This window comes from Poecilia latipinna, unplaced genomic scaffold (assembly GCF_001443285.1).
Source record: "Poecilia latipinna isolate Pla-1442-1.1 unplaced genomic scaffold, P_latipinna-1.0 Scaffold80, whole genome shotgun sequence".
In the NCBI taxonomy this organism is placed as follows: Eukaryota; Metazoa; Chordata; class Actinopteri; order Cyprinodontiformes; family Poeciliidae; genus Poecilia; species Poecilia latipinna.
In genome coordinates, this window is record NW_015112696.1 from 92,598 (window position 1) to 116,294 (window position 23,697).

Below are 23,697 nucleotides of genomic sequence, written 5' to 3' on the forward strand. Positions count from 1 at the left end.
CCCCCCCTCAGGCTTCACATCGGTAAAGGAGTCCAGCTGGAGTGCAAAGGAGAGGGAGACGTGTGGGTGCGATGCCTCAGCGACCACGCAGTATTTGTCCAGAGTTACTACCTGGACCGAGAGGCGGGCCGAGCCCCGGGAGACGCCGTTCACAAGATCTACCCCAGCGCGTACATCAAGGTGAGGTCGCCGGCTTTCCTCCGTCGCCATGCCGAACTTTGTGAGTCTGCAACACGAGCACTCAGAGCGCCGCCCCGTCCCTCCAGGTGTTCGATCTCCGTCAGTGCCACAGACAGATGCAGCAGCAGGCCGCCACGGCTCAGGCGGCGGCCGCCGCTCAAGCGGCCGCCGTGGCGGGGAACATACCTGGTCCTGGATCAGTCGGAGGAATCGCTCCGGCTATCAGTAAGAGACAGTAACTGCACATTTAGGCTTTTCTGTGACCGTTTTGTGGGCCAATACGGTCAAGTTGAAAGCAACGGAGAGCCACAGAATTTAGATGTTTTTTTTTTTTTTTGTTTTTTTTTTATTAAAGTTAATTAAAAGTAAATGATATTCTGAATGACTGAGGTGTTTCTGTGAATGGACTGAATATGCTTTCTTAGAGAGTCTTGAAATTTTCTGAGAAGTGCAGCGCTCTCTCAAACTATTTTGTGTTTTAATGTCGCCCCTCACCCTGCCCTTCTCTCCCCTCTCCTCTCCTCTCAGGTCTCTCTGCCGCCGCCGGCATCGGGGTCGATGACCTCCGACGGCTCTGCATTCTCAGGATGAGCTTTGTTAAAGGCTGGGGTCCCGACTACCCCCGGCAGAGCATCAAGGAGACCCCTTGCTGGATCGAAATCCACCTGCACCGAGCCCTGCAGCTCCTGGACGAGGTCCTTCACACCATGCCCATCGCTGACCCCCAGCCTCTGGACTGAGACCCTCCAGCAGCAGGTCCTCACCCGAACACACACGGCCAGTGACTAGTCTTCCTCAGTGAACTCCAGACTGTAAAAAAAATTAAAAAATATATATATAAATGTTTTCAGGTGTGTCCGAGGCGTCGCGTTGCACTAAGGCTCCATCTGTTGCTCACGGCAACAAGAGCCAAAGCCATCTATTAAAACTACGTGCTCACGTTTAATGCATGGCTTCAACTGTAGGACTTTGTAGAAACTGTACACCGACACGCACATAAAGGACACCAGCTACTGACGACCTACGACCTCACCGAACCGTCGCGGAGCTGCGTGGGTTTTACCCCAGGACGGCTTCAGACCCGCAGCTGCAGGTGGGACGGTCACGCCGATCACTTCCTGGCAGCCGGAAGCGTCCGGGACAGGATGTGGGAGATCGCCGCAGCAATCAAAAGAGAGCCGCCGTTATCTGATGCAGAGTTTCAGCCGCGGGAGCCGAGACGTGTCTGAACATGTCCAGGTCAGCTGTTGTCAAACGTTTTGTTTTTGTTTTTTGTTTTTGTGAAGATAAACTTCTCTGTGCTGGGAAGACGAGTCTCTGTTTCCATCGTCTCTGTTAAACAAGATAAGTGACAAAGAGCTGAACTCCTGCTCTGTGCGCACAAAATCAGTGGCTTGCGAAAGTATTCATGTTTAAAATCGTTGATTTAAAATTTTTCTTTTTCTTTTACTTTTTGTTAGGTTACGATCACATTTTTATTTCATCTGGGTATTTTGTGTCTTGGAGTAATGCGATGTTTTCTACATTGTTTTTTTTTTTTTAATTCACAGGAAAAGTTAAACATTCGTAATGCATGTGTATTAGGACCCCTGATGAGATACTTTGACTAGGCCATTTTAAAACATGAATACGCTTTGATTCCCATCAGTTTTGCAGTCACTGCTAGAGATGAGCCTTCCCACAGCATGATGATGCCACCGCCATGCCTCACAGTGGGGATGGAGGTTCTCCCACCTCGCGGCCTTTAGGCTGTTGACTCAGTTTGGTTTCGGTTTCACCTGAACAAAGCAACTTCTTTCACAAACATGGCTCGCTGCAGACTGCGAAAAGGCCTTCTCTTAGTAATGGCTTTCTTCTTGCCGCTCTTCCTCATAGACCAGATTTGTGAAGAGACAGATTAACTTGTCTGAACTGTGGATCTCTGCAGATCATCCAAAGAGTTTCTCTGATTATTGCTCTCCTTGCAGGGCTTCTCTCATGACGTCGTCGGCCTTGTCCGGGTTTCCAGGTGTCATCTTTCCATTTAAAAAAAAAAAAAAAAAAAATGGATTGAGCTCTGTTGGATGGGAATATCTTTGGCTGTTTTGTAACCTAATCCTGCTTTAAGCTTCATCGCTGAGCCGTTTGCTGCTGCGTTGCTTGGTCGACTTCTGAGGGGGATTTCATTAAAACGCGTTGGAGTAAAAAGGGGCTTGAATGCAAATGCTTTAAGTCTTCTGATTTTTATTTATTTCCACAGTCATTATGCACCACATTACATGTGATCACGATTAATTTTATTGGAGTTTGCGGTCGCAGCAGGAAAAAATGTGGTGTCGATACTTTGGCAGGGCTGTAATTTTCCAGCAGGCAGCCTGTGTCACTCCTGAGTCAAAATCCCTCAAAAGAACTCCTGACCACATGTAAACCCGGTACTTCTCACCCTGCCGACTCTTAGTCACGGATGCAAATTTTTTTTTTTTTTTTTTTTAAAAAAAGCTTCTGTTTTATGGCACCCCAGAGAATCGGCTATTTACCCTCTCAATGTGGAAGTGATGCAATCAGGAGAGAAGAGACTGATGTTGATCTCTCAGTACAAAGATTGAGGTTTATCTGTGTTTTTGGTGACCAGAAGTGACAATTTCTGAGAACAAAAACAGTCTTTTGTAAACATTAAACAGAGGAAAGTCCAGGAAGTCCTGATCTTAATCTGTTTTCAGTCGTATCTGACACAAAGGTTGGAGGTCCTGACAAAAGCGAGCTGCACTCCTCCTTCATACTTTATCCAGGTTTACTGTGTGAAGTTTGACAGAAAAACAATACGTGGATTTATAGCCTGTGCTCAACCTGAGTTACATTTTTTTTCCCTACTTTTTCTGATATGATTTTTTTTTTTTTTTGTTCATTTGTAGCACTTTACCTTTGACTAAAGGAGCGAATAGGTCAGTTCAGAGCAAGTCACAGATTACAAACAGAACATTGGATTCAGATCGTACAATAGTCGAACACTAAGCCACCTTTTTCAACAAAAACCCTGATTGCATTCATACTTTTTTCATTTTTTTTTCTGTTGTCCTCATAAATCCATGTAAATATCTTTGGTTTTCAAATGCATGTGTGAATGTATCCAGGTCAAACACTTTTCCCATTTAAGTTATCAAAGTTAAAGTCTGCTGTAGATCGGTGACGTTGCGCTCAGCAGGAGAGGCACATGAAGTCACATCCAGACCATGTTTGGCTTCTTCTTACTTTAAATTAAACATTAAAGCAAACACACCTTTGATCTGTGCTGATTAACATCCACATTTTACACAGGTTTTGGGGTCTAGCAGTTTAAAAGACGAGCAAGATGTTACTTCTTTTCGAAGGAAGATAAATGATTTCATTTAAAAACCTTTTGGCGAATTTTAGGCTTTTTTTAATTGTCAAAATATCAGTTTATTTTCATTTATCAAGGGCCAAAAATGCTGCAATTCGATGCATTAAGTGTAAATATTTGATCATTTAGATCATGATTAAAAATCTACATAAACATGTCATAAATGCATAATTAAATGAGGAAATAATTCATTTAAATACGCATTAATAGTTTCACAAAATATATAATTTTAGCATACAACAAATTACAGTTTTAACTGATTACAATTTGCTCAAATTTAATATTTAGTGGAAATGATCAGTGGCACTTTTGGTCCTGGATGTCTTCCATAATTCGCCGTGTTCCTTCTGACCAGCAGCGTTTTCGGTCACGTCGTTCAGAAAGCCCGTCGCTGTCCAGCCCCGATTGTTTACCCGGTGGAACTGCAGGAAGCGCCGTGTTTTCTGCTGAAAATTCATGCTGAATTAAATCCAAAAGTGTGCTTTTTAAAAAGTGGAAAATATATATATTTTTTTTTTGTTTTGCTTTTCTTTTTTTTTTTTTTTTTACATGATTTGCAGTTATTGTAGCAGCCGAAAGCCGGCTTGGGTGAGTAAATGTTGACTACTATTTCAGATCTAACTGTACCTGTTTTTCTCATGTGAGAAATTAAATACGGACTGCTTTTCTCCATTTGGTGTCCTGTTGGGTTTTGTCATTGAGCCAGTAGCTCCAAAACTAATTCTTCATCAGAATGTGGATTTTATATTAAAGCTCCAGCTGAAGTGACACCCATTAAATTGAATGCATCAATCTGTATTTCATAACAGCCAGCTGAGTGAACATTATGGTGTTTATGTTCCTTAGACAATTATATAAAAAGGGAGGGGTAGGGGGGGTTGTTTTGCTATGACAACCGTGGGAGAGTGGGAGAAATGTCACTAAAAGCAGCCCGTCCAGACACACACTCGTGTGTGTGCGAAAGAAAGGTTGAACTGACATCCCCCTGAATGTATGTTCAGTCAGAAAGACCCTGTTGTCACCATGTTGCTGCAGATTTATGAAGAAACATCCCATCATTCTTGATGAGCTCTTAACAGAATACATGTAGACTTGTTGCAGTAACTAAGGTTAAAGTCTAAACAGGCTCTGCTAAAACAAGCCCAGAGATTTAATTGAATGCTGCCATTTTGTTCTCGATTCATGTTCTGCGAAGAAAAGTGGCAGAAGACTTCCTGGAGCTCTGCAATTAAATTCTTATGAAGTAAGGGAGAGATTTGCTCTCATTGCCTCACATAATAAATATATATATATATATATATATAAGCATTAACACAGACGGCAGAATTCGATTCAAGCGAGTTTCTGAGAGCCTCCACTTTGGCTTGCTTGAGAATTTAATCGTTCAAATGTTGTGTTGTAGTAATGTGCAACTTTGCAGTTGCATTTTAACAATTGAACACAAACGTTCATCTGTTTTAGTACCTCAATCCAAAAGGCAGACTTCAATCAATTACACAGTTACATATTTGAAATAATCAATGACAAATTTGTAATAATTTTAAAGATTTTTTTTTTTCAGAATCAGATTAACAGCTTTATTTATTTATTGGTCAAGTTTGTGTGCAGTTAAAAATTAACCATGAAAATTTTGAAATTTGCTTTTATGGCTATTTTAGGGCAAAGCGTGGAGAAATGTCTCCTGGTCCAAACTTTCTTCCTTCTATTTTCTAAACTTATTGCGCTAATAAATGCAATAATTAAAAAAAATGGTCAACTACAAGTTAAACTGCACATTTGTGTTACATTAGCTGTAAGCCACCATCAATATGATCAGAAATAAAGTGAAGTATATAACAATGCAATGGCAAATATACAGTTATATAATGGTAAATAAAAACTGAAATATAAGCATTTCAAGTTTTGAAGTGAATTTCAAAACGCTCACCTCTGCAATGAAAGTGTATTCTGATTTACTGAGATGCACCGTTTCACATTCACTGTAGTGTGTCTGCTAATGTGTACAAGAAAAAATGTTATGTAGAATAAAATATTTAAATTCTCATTTTGAAAAAGGACATTTTGTAACATCATGGGTCCAACCTACGAGAAGCAGGGAGCCAGTCCTCTTCTTCTATGAACTAACAGTATTTTACTCTCGTTTTAGTAACACTTACTGAGACTTTTCTTTTGAATCGATGTTGGAAGATGAGGCGCTCACTGAGGTGACAGTTTAGTGGTCAGGCTCAGGCTCTTCACCAGCTGTAGCTGCAGTTCAAACATTCACGTCTCAAATCTGAGGTTTCTCCACATTTTCTTAACGTCTTTTTTTTTAAAGAAATTCTTATTTTCTCTTTCACTATTAGTTTCTTCTTTTTGCAGTAAATTCAAGACATAAGATGTAAGATTTAGGAAGGCGCAACTAGATAGACCTAGATGTGAGGACAGAAATAAATTGATAGAGGGAGATGGAATAGATGGAAGGATAAATTGACATGGTTACTTAGATGGATGAAAGCTCAGATCAGCAAACATGGACAGAAAAACTGATGGAAAATGGAAAGATGACTAAAGGGACATGAGGAAAATACTGACTGGCAGGAAGGATGGATGAGCCGAATGAAAAAGATGGATGGACAGATGGACAAAAGGATGAATTGGTGGATAATTGGATATTCAGACTAATGAAGACGTAGACGGATGTCGGCAAGTTGTAGTCGTGTGAACCGACCAAATTACAACCCGCTTCAACAGAAACAAAACGGATGTTGTTGAATCTCATTGATTAAACAAACTGGAGCTCAGAGAGAGAATAAAGTCTGGAAACAACTTTATGGACAATGCAGTTTCTTCAGGTAGACCGCAAAGTCAAAGATCTGACTCAACATTTCTGCACTCTGTGAAGCAGGTAATTCTTCTGTTTAATCCCGGTTTAATCCCAACAATTTAAACACAACCGCAGCCGCCGCTGGGATTTCCAGTTACCCGGAGCCACAACATGACTACAAGGAACAAAAAAAAAAAAGAAAGAAAGGATGACAGGAATCTGAAGTGGCTTAAAATGAAACCGTCTTTATTACGTAACTTTAATATCAGAAAAATAAAACTCTTAAAATTCTCTTTACAGCAAATATATAATATCAGTGCTTTGGCCGCAATAACTTAAAAGGCCATTATAAAATATAGTCTGCTTTAAACTCCTGACTTAATTTGAAGAATTTATATGCCTTAAGACTCCTCCTACACATATACATAACAAAAGTGTAGTAAAATTAGCAAATACTTTGAACCGTTGGTACAGCTTTGAACAATATGCATTAGAGATAGATAATCGAAGATACATCTTAATAGTATACCGTTCTTAATTTTGGTGGTGTACAGACATGACAGGCAGCTTGAATCCTTGGCCTTTTTACAGTTGCAGTGAAGATCCACAATGGCGGTAAATGATGAAGACATGCTCGTGATGCACATTCCACTTTCAACTAGGTTTAACGGCAGCTATCAATACTATTAATCATCATCAATACTGTAAACTACTAACTAGACTACAAGCAGATAGCACTGAGACGCTCTCCTCTGCAACATCATCTGGATTTCCAGCTCTTCATTCGCTTAAAATCACTCAAAAAAAAAGAAGTAAAAATAGAAACAAATTTAAAATATTATTGTAAACATTTTGATATAGATATATTTATGTATATACGAAATGTAACAAAATAAAAATAAGTTCTGTATATTTCTCAGTCATTAACAGTAATTTTTATACAATACATACACAAAGAAAAAAAAAAAAAAAAAAACACAATTGGTTCATGTCGATAATCCGAGGGCCGGTCGTGTATTGCATTCCCTCAGGCGGAAAGAAAAACAGTAATAAAAAGATCAATCCTTTTGAAGAGATGAGAGAATTAAAATAACTGGGACGGATAAAAGAGAAGACGTACGCAGGTGAGGTTGGATTTTTTTTTTCCTTTCTTCTTTTTCCTTTTTGCACTTTTGGGTCTTGTTTGGTTCCGTTTCCTAACAAAAGTCCACCCACCCGCGAAGGAGAGGATGCAGAGGAGTTTAGGTTGAAACGACGTGATGGGTCCCAAATACTGATCACAGTTGGAATGCTGGAGGGACTGCAGTCCAACGTCCACAAAAACAAAAAGCAAGCAACAGGATTGACCTTATGTAGTGAAATCGTTCCAGCTGCTCCTCCTCTTCCTCCTCCCCCAACCCGCCTTCAAAATGTCTGAACTGATTCAGTCCTACAGGAATCTATAGACACAGGTGTTTAAAGCTGATACTTGAGATGATTTCCACATACGTACCGTTCTGAGAAACAAGAAATCAATCCATGCATGGAAGAAGTGAGATGAGGTGTTTTGTCCTAACTGCTCAATAGTGTGTCAAGTATGTGCTTTGTAGTGCACAAAATTGTAGGGAAAAAAAACAAAACAAAAAACTAGAAAATCTTTATGTTCAGAGAGAGGTAAATGGAGATTAGCCCCGATTGAAATCCAACAGAAAACACACTTTTGAGTGTTAGCAAGTCTTAAAAGTTGTCACATTTTGTCACATTAAACCCTAAAATATTTTATTGGGATTCTCAGGGAAAAACCAACAAAGTCGTACAGAATTGTAAAGTGGAAGGAATTTGCATTCAGCCCCCTTCGGTCAGATACCCCTAAATAAAAACCAGTGTGATCAACCAGAAGGCAATTAATCAGCTAATGAATTGCACTTAAATCTTAATCCAAACAAAGCTGTTCTGCAAAGGCTCCAGATGTTTGCTGGGAACCAGGGAACACGGCAGACAGACTTTAAGAAAATGTGAAAAACCGTAAAACAGAAGCTCAGTTCGGCAGACAGACCAGACAGGAAGCAGGTAGAACAAGGTGAGCCCGTCTAACGAGCAAGAAGTTTCTGGCCCAAATACAACGGGTGGAAAAAACACCTCGAGACAACCATGAACCATGGTAACAACAGCATCATGATGTGGTTGTGCTTTTTCTTCAACAGGGACATAGAATTTGATCTGAAATACATGAAGCTAAAAAAAAAAAAACAGTAAAAAAAAACAAAACCTGTTAGCAGCTGCTGAATATTGAAACTGCAGCACAGGTTCACCTTCCAGCAGGACAATAACACGAAACATCCACAATGGTTGGGATTATATTATGAAATATATCTTCATGTGTTAGAAAGGCACAGAATCCAACTGGGAATCTGGGATAATGGCTGATAATTGAATGAGTTTGTTTTTGCTGCAAATTTCAGTCACTTTTCAGCTGCAAAGTCTTCCAAGTGCTGACTGTAGAGGGCTGAATGCAAATACTTTGTATAAACTATGATCTTCACAACTGTACGCTACTTTATGTCGGTCTTTCACAAATACAAAATTTTAATGAAATAAATTTAAATTTGTGGATGTTATTGTGACAAAATGTGAGAAGTTTCCATAGTTACGAACGCTTTTGTATGGCGACTGTATCGGAGCTCTGTGCTTACACTGTTTTTATAGAGTTGTATCTGCCTGCTTCTTCTGAACTGGTTCAAATACTGAGATGATTTTTGCATAGGCCGGGCAGATGAGGTGCAAAAAAAAAAAAAAAAGCAGTGGATGGCCTTCATCTCTGTTTCACATCTCAGTGGAATAAAGTGGACAGCTGCAGGATGGAGCGGTCCAAGTAAAAAAAAAAAATAAAAAAAATCAACATTCAAGTTAAAGAGAAGATTCTCGAGATGGCTTTAAAAACAGGAAATAAAAACTTGTACAACAAAAGCAGCCAGTTTGTACTTCACTGGGATTTGTTCAAGATTACAGCTGGAAACATCTGCCAGTTTTGATCCCAAGTGATACTTTTTGTTAAGAATGACGAGCCTGAATTAAAAAACAAAACAAAACGACGATACCAGAGAGGAGGAATGTTACAAAGATGTGCCTAGCCTTCTAGGTGAAAACCAACGTATGGTTTCCCCATGTGAAGATGTAAACAAAAACTATGACAAGAGGAAAGAAAAAGTATAAAAACAATCAATTCTACCTTTGTTTCATCGAGATGCCACTTCCGCCTGTCAGCTTGTGTTTTTTTTTTTTTTCGAAGCGGGATATTGGGGTTTTATTTTGGAGATAGTGTGGTGATGGTAATTATAGGCTTCCCAAATAAAAAAAGGCCACAAGTTTGTTTGAAAACAGAGCAACACCGTGTCAGCTGAAACCACTCGTCTCCTTCCTTCACGCTTGGGAATTAGGCACGAGTTTACCGTAAACTGGTTGAAGTGTAACGGGAAAGCAAAGCGGCGATGCTGAAGAAGCAAAACGTCCTCGTGGTCTAAGGATCAAAAATATGATTGCTTATGGAGTGTGAAAACTTTCCAGTTATAGGTTTGACCCACTTGGTTTTAAAAACCCTCCTTGGGAGTGTTTTCAGGCCTATGAAAAATTTATTGATTTACAATTTGGACGTAAACAGTACCCTTTTGAAGGAGCCGGAAATGTGAGAAACTTGCCTGGATGCCTCCCTTCCTGCTGCACTCACCGAGTAATTACACGGCTGGCTGATATGAAGTCTTACTGCGAGTGAACATGCACTTCACTTTCAAAGATTCGTCTGGGATAAAATGTCTGAAATGGCAAAAATGAAAAAATAAAGCGTTGGCCCTAAAGGCAAACATTTCTCTAATATTCTTTAAAGTAAAAAAATAAAATTGGAAGAGAAAAAAAAAATTGGATGAGAAAGAAAAATAAAGTTCCAACCCTCCCAATGCTACATAGAGGGCTTCTAACCCTCCCGTTATTCAATCAAGAAGACTTCACAATAGCAGGCACAAGAACGGGCTCAGCACCCTAACCCATGCCCTAAACACACACCCTTCCTACCCACTTCACCGACTCTCTGCACCTTTGTCAAATTAACACCAGCCTGGAGAAAGCTGGAGCGAGGAATTACCCAGACGCTGATTTGGGCTCTTGTTTTTAAAGTCCCACACATTAAGCTATCAGCCAATGTGTCAGGGGGAGGCTGACCCCTGAATCAGCCATCAAGGGGGAAAAAAAACATGGATTCAAACTAATCACATATTGCGCAGCTGAATGGCCTGCGTGGCCGGGGACAGGCACACGGGGCACATGGCCTCTGGGCCCTGGCAGATTTGTGTGGCACAATCGAAACAGAACAGGTTATGGCCGCAGGGAACCAAGGCAGCGATCACCTGGTTCTCCATGCACTGGATGCATATCTCCTGCACCCTCCCGGACGAGCCGAGCGCCGGCCGGTAGGAGAAGGAGGAGTCGGGGGGCGAAGAGGAGGTGGTGCTTTCGCTGGAGGAGGAGAAGGCCGAGCTGTAGGAGGGGATCCTGTGGGCGTCAAGGGTCCCGGCCGACCCGAAAGGCCTTCGGTGAACACGCTGGGCCTGAGGGTGCTCCAAGGCCTCGGTCCCAGAAAAGGTTGGAGAGAGGCGCGGGGTGCCAGGTTGGCTGGTCTGCAGAGATCAACAGAAGCAGTCTGTAGACAACCACAGCTATGAATCTAATAGAGCTGAAACTATTAATCTGATTAATCGATTATTGAAACAATCAGCTAATTTAGTAATCAATCGCAAACTGGAGTACACAGACTTCAGTTAGTAAAAATAAATCAATAAAATCATATGTTCAAAAACAGAACTTCTCAAGTTGCAGTTTTAGCTTTAGCTGGTTAAATTAAGTATATAATTTATTGCTATCCAATTAATCGGTTAATGTAAAAGGTACATTAATCAAATGATGAAGCATATACTAAAGGAATGTTATGTTGTTGCATTTTTTGGCAGTAAAATGTTTATTTGGCCGTTTAAAAAAGGAATTGAATTATCTGTTTACTTGTATTGTTGTTTTATGCATTTCTATAAATGTACACAAAAGGCTTATGATTAAATGAAAAGTCAGCAGAATGTGCCAAATTTTTTATCCGATTAATTGTCTAAATAATCAACAGAACAACTGATCAGTAAAATAATTGTCATTGGCAGCCCTAGAATCTAACTCGGGTGGAAGACCGGCTCGATGTCTGCAGAATAATTTACCTGGGACTGCAGGGAATCGAAGGCCTGAAGTGACGGCTGGTCCACGAAGGGGCTCCAGATGTGCGGTGGTGCAGCAGACTGCGAGGTATGGGCAGTGGAAATGGTTAAGGGCTCGAACCCTGAGGAGGACCCTCCGCCTCCCAGGCTGAAGAGGTCTTCAGACCCCACGCTGAGAAGGCCGTCGCCAAACCAGAAACTTGTGCTGCTGCTTGTACTGCTGTTGTTGTTGTTGTTGTTGTTGGCGTTGGCGTTGAAGGGGAAGGTTGGGCTGAAGTCCGCCATCCGGTTCCCGTTCCCGCCGCCGTAGAAAGAATCAGCCGAGCTGGAGCCGCTGCCCAGAGAGCTGGAGCTGTCGTTGCGGTAGGTGGAAGACATCCTGACGGCGCTGCTGATATTGCTATTGACCCGCTGAGAACCACTGATGCTGACCGGCAACAGGCTTCCACCGCTTGGCGACGAAGCGCCTGCGTGGAGCCACCCGGCCTCCCCCACACCGACGGGGTTCAGGGAGGTGTCGAAGCTGACGTCGGTCCCGTTGAATTGGAAATCGCTGTTATCCACGCCAGGGGCCTCGACGCCCCCGCAGCTGCCAGTGCGCAGGGCGATGTGCGCCTCGATTTCCTCCCTCGCCCGGTCGACGTTCTCTGGCATCCCCGTGACCTCAAACACCGGCTCTTTGTCCCGACTTGGCGTCACGATGTAGGTATGCGTCTGCTGCTGGATGCGCTTGATGGTCGCTCCTGGGGGAAATTACAGAGGACAGATTAAAATAAAAATTGATGGCATAAGTTTGACTCCATGAAGCCACCCCCAACTCAAAACACAAGGGGAAAAAAAACTTTATATTCTTAAGAGTCTTTGGGGTTAGAAATGTGTAATTCAGTGACCACAACCAGCTGGAACCGTTTCCAAGGCAGGGTGGATCGTCACCGTCACGGTTACACCAAGTTCTCGCTCTACCACGTTATTGGAGGAAACGTTTTTCCAATTCATCATCTTTTTGGTGAAGCTTTGCAAACTGTTCCCTGAGAAGGCTCAAAAGGTTCAATGGGTCACTATGGCCTCACACTTACGTTGATTGTAATGAGTGGCCATTTGAGCATCTGTTCCCTTTTCCTCATCTCAAACCAGTCTGCTTATTCCCCTCCAACACCACTGCAGAGGGGAATTAGCATTTTTCTAACAACTAGATTTTAATTTTAATTTTCAAGCTGGAGAAAGAAAGTTTGGTTTATCCATTTGCTACTGAATGAAAACATATAAACCAAAATTAAGATTAATAAAAAATAAAAAAAAGTTAAAAGTAAGTAAAACGAATTAAAAGCCAAAAGTGATTTAAAACTAAAAAGGTAAAAATTAATGTACCACATAATTTTTTTTAAATTACCGAAAGAACACCATCTGCCTAGTAGGACAAAAAGTGTGAAGCATTAATGATGTGCAGACGTCTGGACGAAAAACAGAGGTGTCATAAAATGCAGCTGGAGAAGCTGGGAAAACCACAAGCAAAGCAACACCAAAATTCTGCAAAAAGCCCTATACATTCAGTAATTACTCTCCTTCAGATGGCGGTGATGATTATAGCAACCCCTGGCTTTCAAGAAACCCAGCTGTGAAATAATTACAGCTTTTAACTGTAAGTTGCTCTGATGACTCACCTGGCTGAAGTGCAAAACACTAAAATCCAGTCTGAGGACAGAAGGCTTTTAAAAGGGCAACACTAAATAAAGGCAAATGAACAGATGTCTTGAAATATAGCCAAAACACTTCTGTGTATTCCCCAAGCTAGAAAAAATAAGCAACTTTTGGACGTTTTACTGTTCTTATCTTGTATATTTAGCTTACTGAGAATAGTTTAGAGCAGAGTTTCCCAATCCTGGTCCTCAAGGCAAACTGGCCTGCATGTTTTAGATGTTTCTCTGCTTTAATTCATCTGATTCAGCTGAATAAAGTTCAGAAAACACCTGTTAATCTGCCATCAATTGAAATCAGCTGGGCTGAAGTAAGAAAACACCGAGGACATGCAGGGCAGTGTGCCTTGAGGACCAAGATTAGGAAACACTGGTTTATAGATTAATTTCAGAAATAAACTCAAGAGATTTTGAGAATAATGATGTTCAAGGGAGTGAAAGACAATTGAAGAAATCAAAGAACTTCAAAGGGAGGATAGCTATGAGCTTGCAGGTCACTGAGTTTTCTAATACTTGGAAACTAGCTGCATAAACTGATTATCTCATGCTGTTTCCTAGCACATATAAACGGGTTATTTTCAGGAAGAAAGGGAATTGAGATAAGCTTTTATTTGAGGGGGGAAAAAGACTTGCTTGTTTTTCAATACTCAAGCAAAAAAAAAGTAGCAGAACAGATGCAGTTGGTTATACTTTGATTCTTTTTACAACATGATCTCAAGTAAATGGAGCACAGAAACATTTATGGGAGCAGCTCACCTTTGGGGCCCACGACCAGACCGACGACGCGATATGGGACGCGCACCTGATGGGGCAAAAAAAGAAAAAGAAAACAACACATTAACATTACCACCTTTTTAGTGTAACCAGCTTTTAAAACGACAGCGGAAGAGAACAACGGCATCAACAGGTGAATGCAAGCTGACCTGAATGGTTGTCTGCCCAGGTAAAGCAGGGGCCCCTAAGCCAGTCACAGCAGACAGAGGGCCCGTCTTGTTCCGGGAGGCTCGGATCAGGGAAAAGTGCTCGGCTGCAGACAGGATCTCTCTCTTCGCCATGGCTACATCTTCTTTGCGCCCCGTCACGACGAAGACGGGTTGCTCTCCCCTCACTGGCGTCTTTATGTAGGTGTTTGTTTTGGCTCGAAGTGCCTTGATCTTGCAGCCTGGAGGAACATCACAAGCACAAAAAAACTCCGATACAGCTTGTAAACTTATACTGATGTAAAGATCTATGGACAGTTTTAGTCAGGCAACTCTTGCTCGCTGTGGGGTTAATTCTGGGAGTTTTTTTCTATATATTTTCCAGCTTAGACCTCTAGATTTTATATCAACCATCAAAACTAGCAGTGTTAGTTTCTGTTTGACATTTTCTAGTCAACAAAACCAGTCAATGGCCGCACACAAACTGATGTCTGTTCATGTTTCTTATCTAAAAGACAAAAAGATTGGAAATTTTGGCTTTAAAAGGGCTAAAAAAAGAACTGAACATCGATATAGGGTGGGTTGTTATTGTGTCAGTTTTTAGTAAGGAAGAAAGGAAGGGAAGAAAATAAGAGGGAAACAAAGAAAGCAAAATAGGAAAGAACCAAAAGGCTAGGAAATAATACAGGAAAGGCAAGGAGAGAAAGGACAAGAAATGAATATGAAAGACATACTGAAGGAAAAAACAGGACAAAAAAGGGGAAGGATGTGAGGAATAAGAAAAGACAGATAGTAAAGAAGTAAATAAAACAGGAATAAGGAAAGAACAAAGCAAGGAAATAAAAGAGAAAATAGCAGAAAAGGAATAAGGTATCTTAATATAAACATTTTACAACCCTCTATTTTATGTTTTCATACTTGTTCAGACCTGGAGAACACTCAGATGAAATCCCCTACTTTTCCAGGCTGCATAAGAGTTTTAGGGCTACAAGTACAAGATTTCTGAATGGTAAATTGCCTATGGGTGAGCTTTGTTTTAGCTGTGTCCAGTCTACTTTCCAGTCATTATTTCCACATCCAAGTAGCTGGGCTTATGAATTAAATATTCCTTTTAGCAGTGGGTGAGAGTCCAACATTATTACCAGAGCCATTTCCTGTTGTTGTCAACACCAACCACCCTCCCCCACCTGATCTAAAACACTACATAACACTCACACGACCAGTTTAATCTATATGAAGATTATGTAAAGCCCTACATAGAGGAAAATGACATTTTTTATATTAAACACATATCTTAGGTTACAATTGTGAGACGTAAACCCCCAATAACGAGCAAAGAGCACGCTAAATCTTCAACAGCTGATGTGGCACAGCAATGGTGACCAGTTCTGTTCTTTCTTTTCTGCTCCGAGACAAAGCAAAGCCGGGTAGAAGCCCGACAGTATACGGCCGAGGATGTTCTTATAGTTCACAAAGCCCACAAAAATATTCAGAATATTAAGTAATTCGCAAGAACTGAAGTTTGGAGACAACAGGTTTACGGAAGAAGTTGATATGTAAACTTTTTTTAAAGGATGTTGGGTCAGGGTGGTGTTGACCCAGTTAGCAGTGGGAGCTAAGTTAGCTGGAGCTAACGCCAACCGCAGTAGCCAAACAACATTGAAGTTAGCGTGTGGTTTGAGGCTTCCAATGTGGATCTCGGCTAAAGGGTAATTCCACTGAATTCAAGAAATTATCATCCATCCATCCATTTTCTTTACACCCTTGTCCCTTAGTGGGGTCGGGAGGGTTGCTGGATTACCTTTTCCACATTAGGTCAAAGTTTAGAAATGCTTAAATTCTGAAATGGATAACACACTCAACATATTTTATAGTAAGACATATGCAAACCCTTACATTTAGATGTATTTTGTGTCTCTGACCATGACACAGGTCTAACTTAAAAACAGTATTTTATGGGATGGGTTTTGACCTAACAAACAGCTTGTGAATTTTAAGTTCCATCATAAAAATATATGTAATGTTTTGTTTTTTTTTTATTCTTTGCATTGTTCCGTCTTAAGTCTTGGAAAAAAAATGTTTCAGGATTTTAACTATAATCTTGTCCATATTCCTGCCTCAAATTCTGCATATTTGAAGCCGCAACACCTTTTAATACAGCAGACCAAAAAGCTAAAATATTGTTTTGAGTTTTTAAACTTCATGATTCCCGAATGGCAAATCCCGCGTAAAAATAAAACTAACTTTAGCTCAAGTTCGACTATTCTACAGATTTCACAGATTTGACCTACAGTGGACCAACAATGATGTACAGTCGTTAAATGCAGTGAAATACTCCGTTATTTAAGTGGAGAGTTGGCGGCTCCGAACCGGACGCTAACTTCAAAGTCGTAGCTAAAACAGTCGAACAATAAATCGGTTAACTTCTTTTAAAACTTTATATATTTTATTTCACGTAAAATCCTCCCCCCGACAAAGTTTTGAAGAAATACCATAAGGAGTTTATTGCTGGCTCATAAACAAACCAAACACCGGGAAAAACCCTTACCCTGCCTCCCCACAATCTCAGCGACATGCTCGGAGCTCGGTACAGCCACACATTCGGTCGTGTTGACGCTCTTTCTCCGGGTCAAAAGCGAATGCTCGGCCTCGAAGCCCGACTCTCCGTACACACCGGGTGGGAGCATCACCATGCTGGCCGCCGGGGGTAGCGCGCTGCCGCCGCCAACGCCACTATCATCCCGCTCGTCTCCGTTGTACAACAATACCGTCTCGACATGCGGCGGCTCCATCACTGTGCCGCTCTGCCCTGATGGGAGGTGCTGATTACGGTGGGCCTTTGCTAGCAACGCGCCCGAAGAAGTGGCCGCTATCCCTTCAAGCTCTTCGTCCTCTGCCGTTTTGTTCGCTTCATCCCCCGAGGGCGGCCGATGCAGCGGGAGAGGCTTCAAGTCAAGGACCGTACCGAGGATGCTGAAATGGGATACTGCAGGGAGCTGATGGTGAAAGGAAACACTCTCATCTGGTTGTTCAGGAGCCTGGCTCTGGCTGCCGTGGTGCTCGTCGAGGCCCATACCGGCGAAAGCATGCACGAGCGGCGGTGGGACCTCGGACTCTCCCTCATCGGCCTCCAACAAAGACGTGCTACTTGGCATCATGCAAAACCTACTTAATATTGCTGTTAAAATGAAGAGAATACAAGAAACGAGTGAAACCTGTTTTTGGTGAATAAAAAACTAATAATAAAATAAAAAAGCGACCAGCGCCTGTTAGTTGAAATGTGGGGGCTTTGTTTTGTCTTTTCAGTTCTCCATGCAGCCCTCCCTTCACTGTAATCTCGTACTAGGTATCGCGAGAGTTGGTTTTAGGGTCAACCTTGTCAATGCTGACAGCGAGACTAATTTAGCATGAATCATGCAGGGTGGTGGGTTGTGATTAGGTTATATTATATCATTATATCACTTTATAATTCATTTGCAGCTTACAACATTGTAATATATATTTAAGTCGTATTTATTGCACTACGACGTGTTAATTATTTTCTCTAAAATGCACCACTATTATTCTGTATTTAAATATCTGTTCTAATTAAATAATTTACATAGGGTTCTAAGCTGTCTTCAAACCTCAAATACTTTCTCATATTTGTTTTATTTCAACCTCAGTCTTCCACATCTTCGGTGGAAGACTGTTGACATATTTAAATTGTGCACTTCAAAAATCCAGCCTATCTGTCTGTCTGAACACAGTGACCCATGGGGGAGCCTGATGGGTTGATTAAAGAAAAACAAATGATAATAAATAAAAATAATAATTGTAAAAGTGCGTTAGATGCAAAAGGATGCATAACTTACCTTTGGTAATTATTATTTTTAGTTTTTAACATATTTATGCACTAAAATGACAGAAGACACAAAAAATATTAGCTACCTCAATGATTATTGGAGAGGGAGCATGGTTGGAATACTTCAAGTTTTCCCTTTTAGACTTTTAGACTCCATGAAGGATAAACACAAATGCTGGCAACTAGAACCAGATGGTTTACATTAGTTTTAATAGAATGCAGGACAAACATTGAAACAATTTGTAATTCATTAGAAAATAATATTTTAATAATTTAAAAAAACTATATGAACAACAAATTTGCTTAAGATGTTTTTTTTAGGTCTTCACAAAAAATGTTCTTGCATATCAGTGTTATTCATTTATTTTTATGTATTTTTGCTGTGTTCACACATCATTAAATGTGTTAGTTTTTGCTGGAGTCTGGAGTATTAAATGTAATTTGAAGATCCTTTGTTGTCCCACAGCGGGAAAATTAAGCTGCGCAGCAGCAAGTTAAAGGTGTGTGTGTGTGTGTGTGTGTATATATATATATATATATATATATATATATATATATATATATATATATATATATATATAAAATCACAATTCAAACTTAAATATCTATTCCCTCTCATGTTTTATTTAACAGTTGTAAATGGTAAATAATCGTCTCCTATTAGCATTTCACTTAATTGAAGGAACATATTATTAAAACAAAACCGAAGCGAGCAAAAATAAACAAACTCTACCGAGGTTTGTATGTACACAACTAAATTTAAAGTTTTATGAGTATCTTAAAATAACTGAAACTTTTTAAAAACAACTGAAGGAAATGGTGTAACAACTGTCAACTCGTTAAGAGCCACGTTGGAATATGTTGAGAAAGAAGATGCGTTCCGCTCGCCTGTCGGAAGACGTGGCCCATGTGACATCAATGACACGGCCCTATTAACATTTTTGACCAATGAGAGCGACAGACAGGCGGGTGTTTTACCGAAGACAGCCAATCTCCTCTCGCGTTTGTAATACGTCTTCGTAGCTTTAGTTACATCCGGGTGAAGACTTTAGGTGAGTCGGTAATTCAGACTGAGACCAAATACTGAATTAAAAACATGCCATTATTAAGTTTGTCTTGACTTGTTATTTATTTATATGTATAGAACTACGAGTTAGTCAATAATATAAAGTCCGTAAAAATTAGAAGCTGCTTTGCGCTTCTAAATTACGTAGCTCAGAAAAGTGGCTAGTTAGCTTTAAGCTAAGCGTTTACTGCTTATATCAACGTCCGGGTCTGTTTTAATCACCGTTAAAGTCCTGTATCTCCCAACGTTTTTACAGGTTTCGACATTATGTTTATATTTGGTTGTTTCTTCTTTGGTGTTTAGGTTATAGCTATTAGCTTTCGGTGTCCAGGATGTTCAGGTCGCTTCGGTTGCTGCTGCAGGTGCTATGGGCCCAGCTGCTCTGTGGGTGGGTAATGGGCTCCGAGCTAACCTTCGAGCTGCCCGACAACGCCAAACAGTGTTTCTACGAGGACATCATCACCGGCACCAAGTGCACGCTAGAGTTTCAGGTATTCAAAATTATAAAATTGTCTGTCATATAGCGGCTTTGTAATTGATTTCACCTGTAAGGTTTTTATTAGTATCTAATAATGGTATTTGGTTGAATTAACTAAATGCATAGAGAATTTCCATCACTGTGTGGTTTTGTTGTCTTTTCTAGGAGTAAAAACACAGCTAAACAGATGAGGTCTGAGCCTGTATGCCATAGATGGGACGAAAACACATAGTTGGTGGTAGTATCAGCCCCTTTAATGGCTTTATCCAGGAGGGAGATTAGTTTAAATACAGAAAGACGTGGCAAAGTATATAATCGATAAAGAATAGATGAAGTTGTTGGCAGCTACAACTAAGCCAATGGCCCCTTCCTGGAATGTGAAGAAGCTAAGCATGGTTAATTTGTTATTTTGCATTTTTAATCGATTGAAATGTGACAATGCACAGTGATAAACAAGGAAGCACCATATAAATGTGCTAAATCTTCTAAAAGTAAAAAAAAAAACAAAAAAAAAACCTATACCTAACAAAAAACACAAAATTAAACTCAAGAGTTGGCAAGAAAAAAATGAGACAAACGCATTCCAAAAAATGTAAGTAAATTATGAGATAAATTTCTCAACTGGAAAAGGTAGTGCATCTCTCAGGGCTACTAGGGGAAAATTTAAAGAATTTTAATGTGTGGTTTATGAGTGATGATAGGAGGAAGTGGGAGACGAATAGGTCGGGGTCTAGTCTGCAGTAAGATGGCCAGTAGTTTGATCTGTCATGTTAAAAAGAAAAAAGAAGCAGCAACAGCAGAGCCAAAAAGCAAAGGTTTGAGTTCATGAGTTTGTCTGTTTAAACTCTCACCTATCGGCATGAATCAAGAGCACGAACATTTGATTCCAGATTCAGATGGTTGAAATTAACTTCCTTAGTAGGGATTACTAAACTCTGCCTTGGAGTTAGGGCGAGGACTTCCGTCTCAGAATATTTTCAGAATTGGGATGCTCTGGATTGACAAAGTTTTGCCTTTAATCAGTGTGATGGGTTATTGAATGCAGAGAACACTCCTATTCTGTCATAGAATTGCTTTGGGGCATGATGAAGTCAGTATATGATTTATCACTTGCGCTGAATATGTAAAAACATTAAAGTTTCTATAAATCTAACAGATTTGTTTTGGACTGTCAATAGCGAGTCCTTGGTGTTAATCTATTAAACACAATACCTAATCAAATCACTATTGTGCACTAGGATGTTGCTTTTGTTTAAATAAAAAAAAAAAAAAGATTGTTCTTCTCTTTGTTATCCCAGGTTGTAACCGGTGGCCACTATGACGTAGACTGCCGCCTAGAGGACCCAGACGGCACTACACTTTACAAGGAGATGAAAAAGCAATACGACAGTTTTACCTTTACAGCTGCCAAGAATGGCACGTTCAAGTTCTGCTTCAGCAACGAGTTCTCCACTTTCACGCACAAGACCGTTTACTTTGATTTCCAAGTCGGTGATGATCCTCCCCTTTTCCCCAATGAGAACAGAGTCACTGCTCTCACTCAGGTGAGTGTTAGGTTTGATGATGTATAGCACAGATTGTAGCTATGTGGATAACACTGACAAACAGTAATAATTCACTACCACCATGTTAACATTAAACTTTGTCTGGTAGAAGCCTGTTTAGAAGAATAGACTGTTATCACAAGAATGATGACAACAGTCAGAATGTTTTTTTTTATCCTTATTATATTTTGAATTTATTGTTTTAAATTCTTTGTGTGCTTAGCTTTTTACTTTATGCTTTCTATATCATATTGATCACTCATGTTCAGCATTGTTTCAGCAGTGGTTGGTGTAAAGTGTTTTATAAATAAAGTTAATGATTATGATATTCTTATAACTGCATAATACCTTATTAAAATTAAATAAATATATTAAAGTAACGGCTGAGTTCTTCTTCAGCAGTGAACTTGAAAACCTAAAAGACGGAAACAAAAATCTTGCGATCTCCGTTCAGCCTCTTCACATTATTTGGGTTGGATTTCCTAAATTATTTGTGTCCGAATGTTCCTACAATGTGTTTTTGTTGTCAAAGGGGCAAATCCCCAGAAGCAGCTATGCCAGAGTTTTAAGTTCTTTCCTGTTTCAGTTTCAGCTTATTTTGAATATTGAAAAACATTTCTGTTCCAACTAAATCTCCTAAATCAATCTGCCTTCAATTCCTTTACTTTTACCAGATGGAATCAGCCTGTGTGTCTATCCACGAGGCCCTGAAGTCCGTCATAGACTACCAGACGCACTTCCGCCTCCGTGAGGCCCAGGGGCGCAGTCGGGCGGAGGACCTGAACACCCGTGTTGCCTTCTGGTCTATCGGAGAGGCCATTATCCTGCTTGTGGTCAGCATCAGCCAGGTGGTCCTGCTTAGAAGTTTCTTCTCGGACAAGAAGACCACCATGACAAGAGTTGGATCGTAACAGCATTTGGGCTGCAGGACCTGGTTCATCACTTTTTGTTTATATCTGAGCAGGTGTGCATAGCATAGAGTGAGTAAGAACAACAGTGCTGATGTGAAGGTTTGCTCATATCAAATATTCTGATATTTCCTTCTTGATTAGCACTGTGGTTCTTAAAAACTTTACGCAAATAACTCTTGTGGCAAAAATGGTGTTGAGGGGGGTTTAAGTAAGGTGACAGGAGGGGCTAGATGATGTGGTTATTAAAAACAGGTCAAACTGGCCTGTGGTTAAAACAGACCTTGAGTTGTTATGTTCTTGTTTTATTTGTGTTTTTGTTGTGTCCATCTTTTACCATTCACCATCTGCTGCATTTTTCAAAGTGCAGTTTGTAGAAAACAAATTTACTCAATGTTGGGATTTTATGGATATTTCTCCATATCTTCATCTCTGGAATCGCACTCGACGCAAAGGCGGCTCTCCACAAAGATTTTATTTGGTAAAATAAAACCTTTATTTTATTTTATTAAATGAATGTATTTGCTAATAAATAAATCTGTTTGCTATTAGAATAAACAGATTCATTTATTCCATTAGGCGAGTTAAAGAAAATTGTTTTGGTTATTGTCAGCTTTTCATTTTAAATAAGTCACTTGATAGGATGATGCCAGGGAAAGACCAACATTCATACTAATTTAACACTCCTCCTCAAAACTTTGGTTTGTATACTTGTCACACTCAAGTAACCAAATGTCTATGAAATAATTAATTGGTAAAGCAATTTCATTTCAATTAACTCCATGTTCTATCAGCAAATTAATGCCTTGATTTATCACCCAGATTAAATTGAGGAGTTGTGCTGTTTTATTTGATTTGGGCGTTTTGTGTCTGAAGGTGGTTTGGCCAACAATTTTAACTCCACAAGCTTTTCCAGTTTGTGTTTAGTGATTTATGTAGTCCTGCCTTTTTCTGTTTTAAAGTGTAATGGTATATTTATCCCATAGCCTTGTGTTCTTCTTAGTTTTATGCAACACTGTTGTAAATTTGTTTAAAAAGTTGTTTTTTTTTTCCCAACAAAATATCTTTATTATTATTGGGTTAAAATTGTAATTTGAATCAATCTTGTGCTGGCTAATTGGATTGTTTACAAAATAAACAGTAAGCACCAGTATTTCTAGTTTCAGTTTGATTTTGACTCCAGAGTAAACCTGTTGCACTAGATTAAATTGGTTTGGTTTTATGAGATTTATTTATTTTGTTTATTCACACACACCACTGAGACACAACCTTCCGATGGATTATCAGTGGTTTGTTGCAGAGTCACAATGATATCAGATCAGCTAAAAGACATTACTTTTATATTTTAATGGCTTTAAATTTGATAATTTATTGACCTGCTTTACCAGTGTTTTTTTATTCCTTTTTACTTTCCATTTGTGTTAATTGGATCGAACAGATGATTTAAAAACACCTGAATGGCTTACTATAATATCTTAGATATGCAGTTGCATTTTAGTTTTTTCATCTTTTCTAGTCACCTTGTGTTAAATACTGATGTGTGGTGGAATGTTGGTATTTCTTAAAACCTTATGCACTGGTAGTGATAGGTCACTATATCTGTGGTGTTTCTTGGATGTTAAGTTACCGGGATATTTGAATAAATTTCTGTTCAAAATTTCTGTTTATTTTATT

At 39.9% G+C, this 23,697-nt stretch overlaps 3 protein-coding genes across 3 annotated transcripts in view; 2 read left to right on the forward strand and 1 right to left on the reverse strand.

The window, feature by feature from the left end:
• The window catches only part of LOC106937460 (mothers against decapentaplegic homolog 4-like), a 12,333-nt gene extending 8,123 nt beyond the window's left edge, over positions 1-4,210 (forward strand). The window contains exons 7-9 of the mRNA XM_015018990.1: positions 12-180; positions 267-405; positions 709-4,210. Coding sequence (XP_014874476.1) covers positions 12-180; positions 267-405; positions 709-920 — 520 coding nt within the window. The 3' untranslated portion in view covers positions 921-4,210. The remainder of the gene's footprint in view (positions 1-11; positions 181-266; positions 406-708) is intronic.
• Positions 4,211-6,569: 2,359 nt separating this feature from the next.
• LOC106937451 (RNA-binding protein MEX3B-like) lies at positions 6,570-17,744 on the reverse strand. The gene is made up of 5 exons (XM_015018980.1): positions 16,732-17,744; positions 14,187-14,425; positions 14,020-14,065; positions 11,573-12,312; positions 6,570-10,990 (listed from the first exon to the last, which is right to left on the reverse strand). The coding sequence occupies exons 1-5, from the start codon at positions 17,339-17,341 to the stop codon at positions 10,583-10,585; spliced, it is 2,043 nt and encodes a 680-aa protein (XP_014874466.1). The 5' UTR covers positions 17,342-17,744; the 3' UTR covers positions 6,570-10,582.
• Positions 17,745-18,976: 1,232 nt separating this feature from the next.
• On the forward strand, positions 18,977-23,674 carry tmed7 (transmembrane p24 trafficking protein 7). The gene is made up of 4 exons (XM_015019002.1): positions 18,977-19,079; positions 19,397-19,584; positions 20,870-21,115; positions 21,790-23,674. The coding sequence occupies exons 2-4, from the start codon at positions 19,426-19,428 to the stop codon at positions 22,024-22,026; spliced, it is 642 nt and encodes a 213-aa protein (XP_014874488.1). The 5' UTR covers positions 18,977-19,079; positions 19,397-19,425; the 3' UTR covers positions 22,027-23,674.
• Positions 23,675-23,697: the final 23 nt, after the last annotated feature.

Excerpts from the sequence above, each read along its gene's own strand:
- LOC106937451 (XM_015018980.1), bottom strand. The coding sequence starts at position 17,341 with ATGATGCCAAGTAGCACGTCTTTGTTGGAGGCCGATGAGGGAGAGTCC. Across the intron at positions 12,313-14,019 it reads TCTGGTCGTGGGCCCCAAAG|GAGCGACCATCAAGCGCATC; the intron begins GTGAGCTGCTCC and ends AATTTCCCCCAG. Across the intron at positions 10,991-11,572 it reads TCGATTCCCTGCAGTCCCAG|ACCAGCCAACCTGGCACCCC; the intron begins GTAAATTATTCT and ends TGATCTCTGCAG.
- tmed7 (XM_015019002.1), top strand. The coding sequence starts at position 19,426 with ATGTTCAGGTCGCTTCGGTTGCTGCTGCAGGTGCTATGGGCCCAGCTG. Across the intron at positions 19,585-20,869 it reads AGTGCACGCTAGAGTTTCAG|GTTGTAACCGGTGGCCACTA; the intron begins GTATTCAAAATT and ends TTGTTATCCCAG. Across the intron at positions 21,116-21,789 it reads GAGTCACTGCTCTCACTCAG|ATGGAATCAGCCTGTGTGTC; the intron begins GTGAGTGTTAGG and ends TACTTTTACCAG.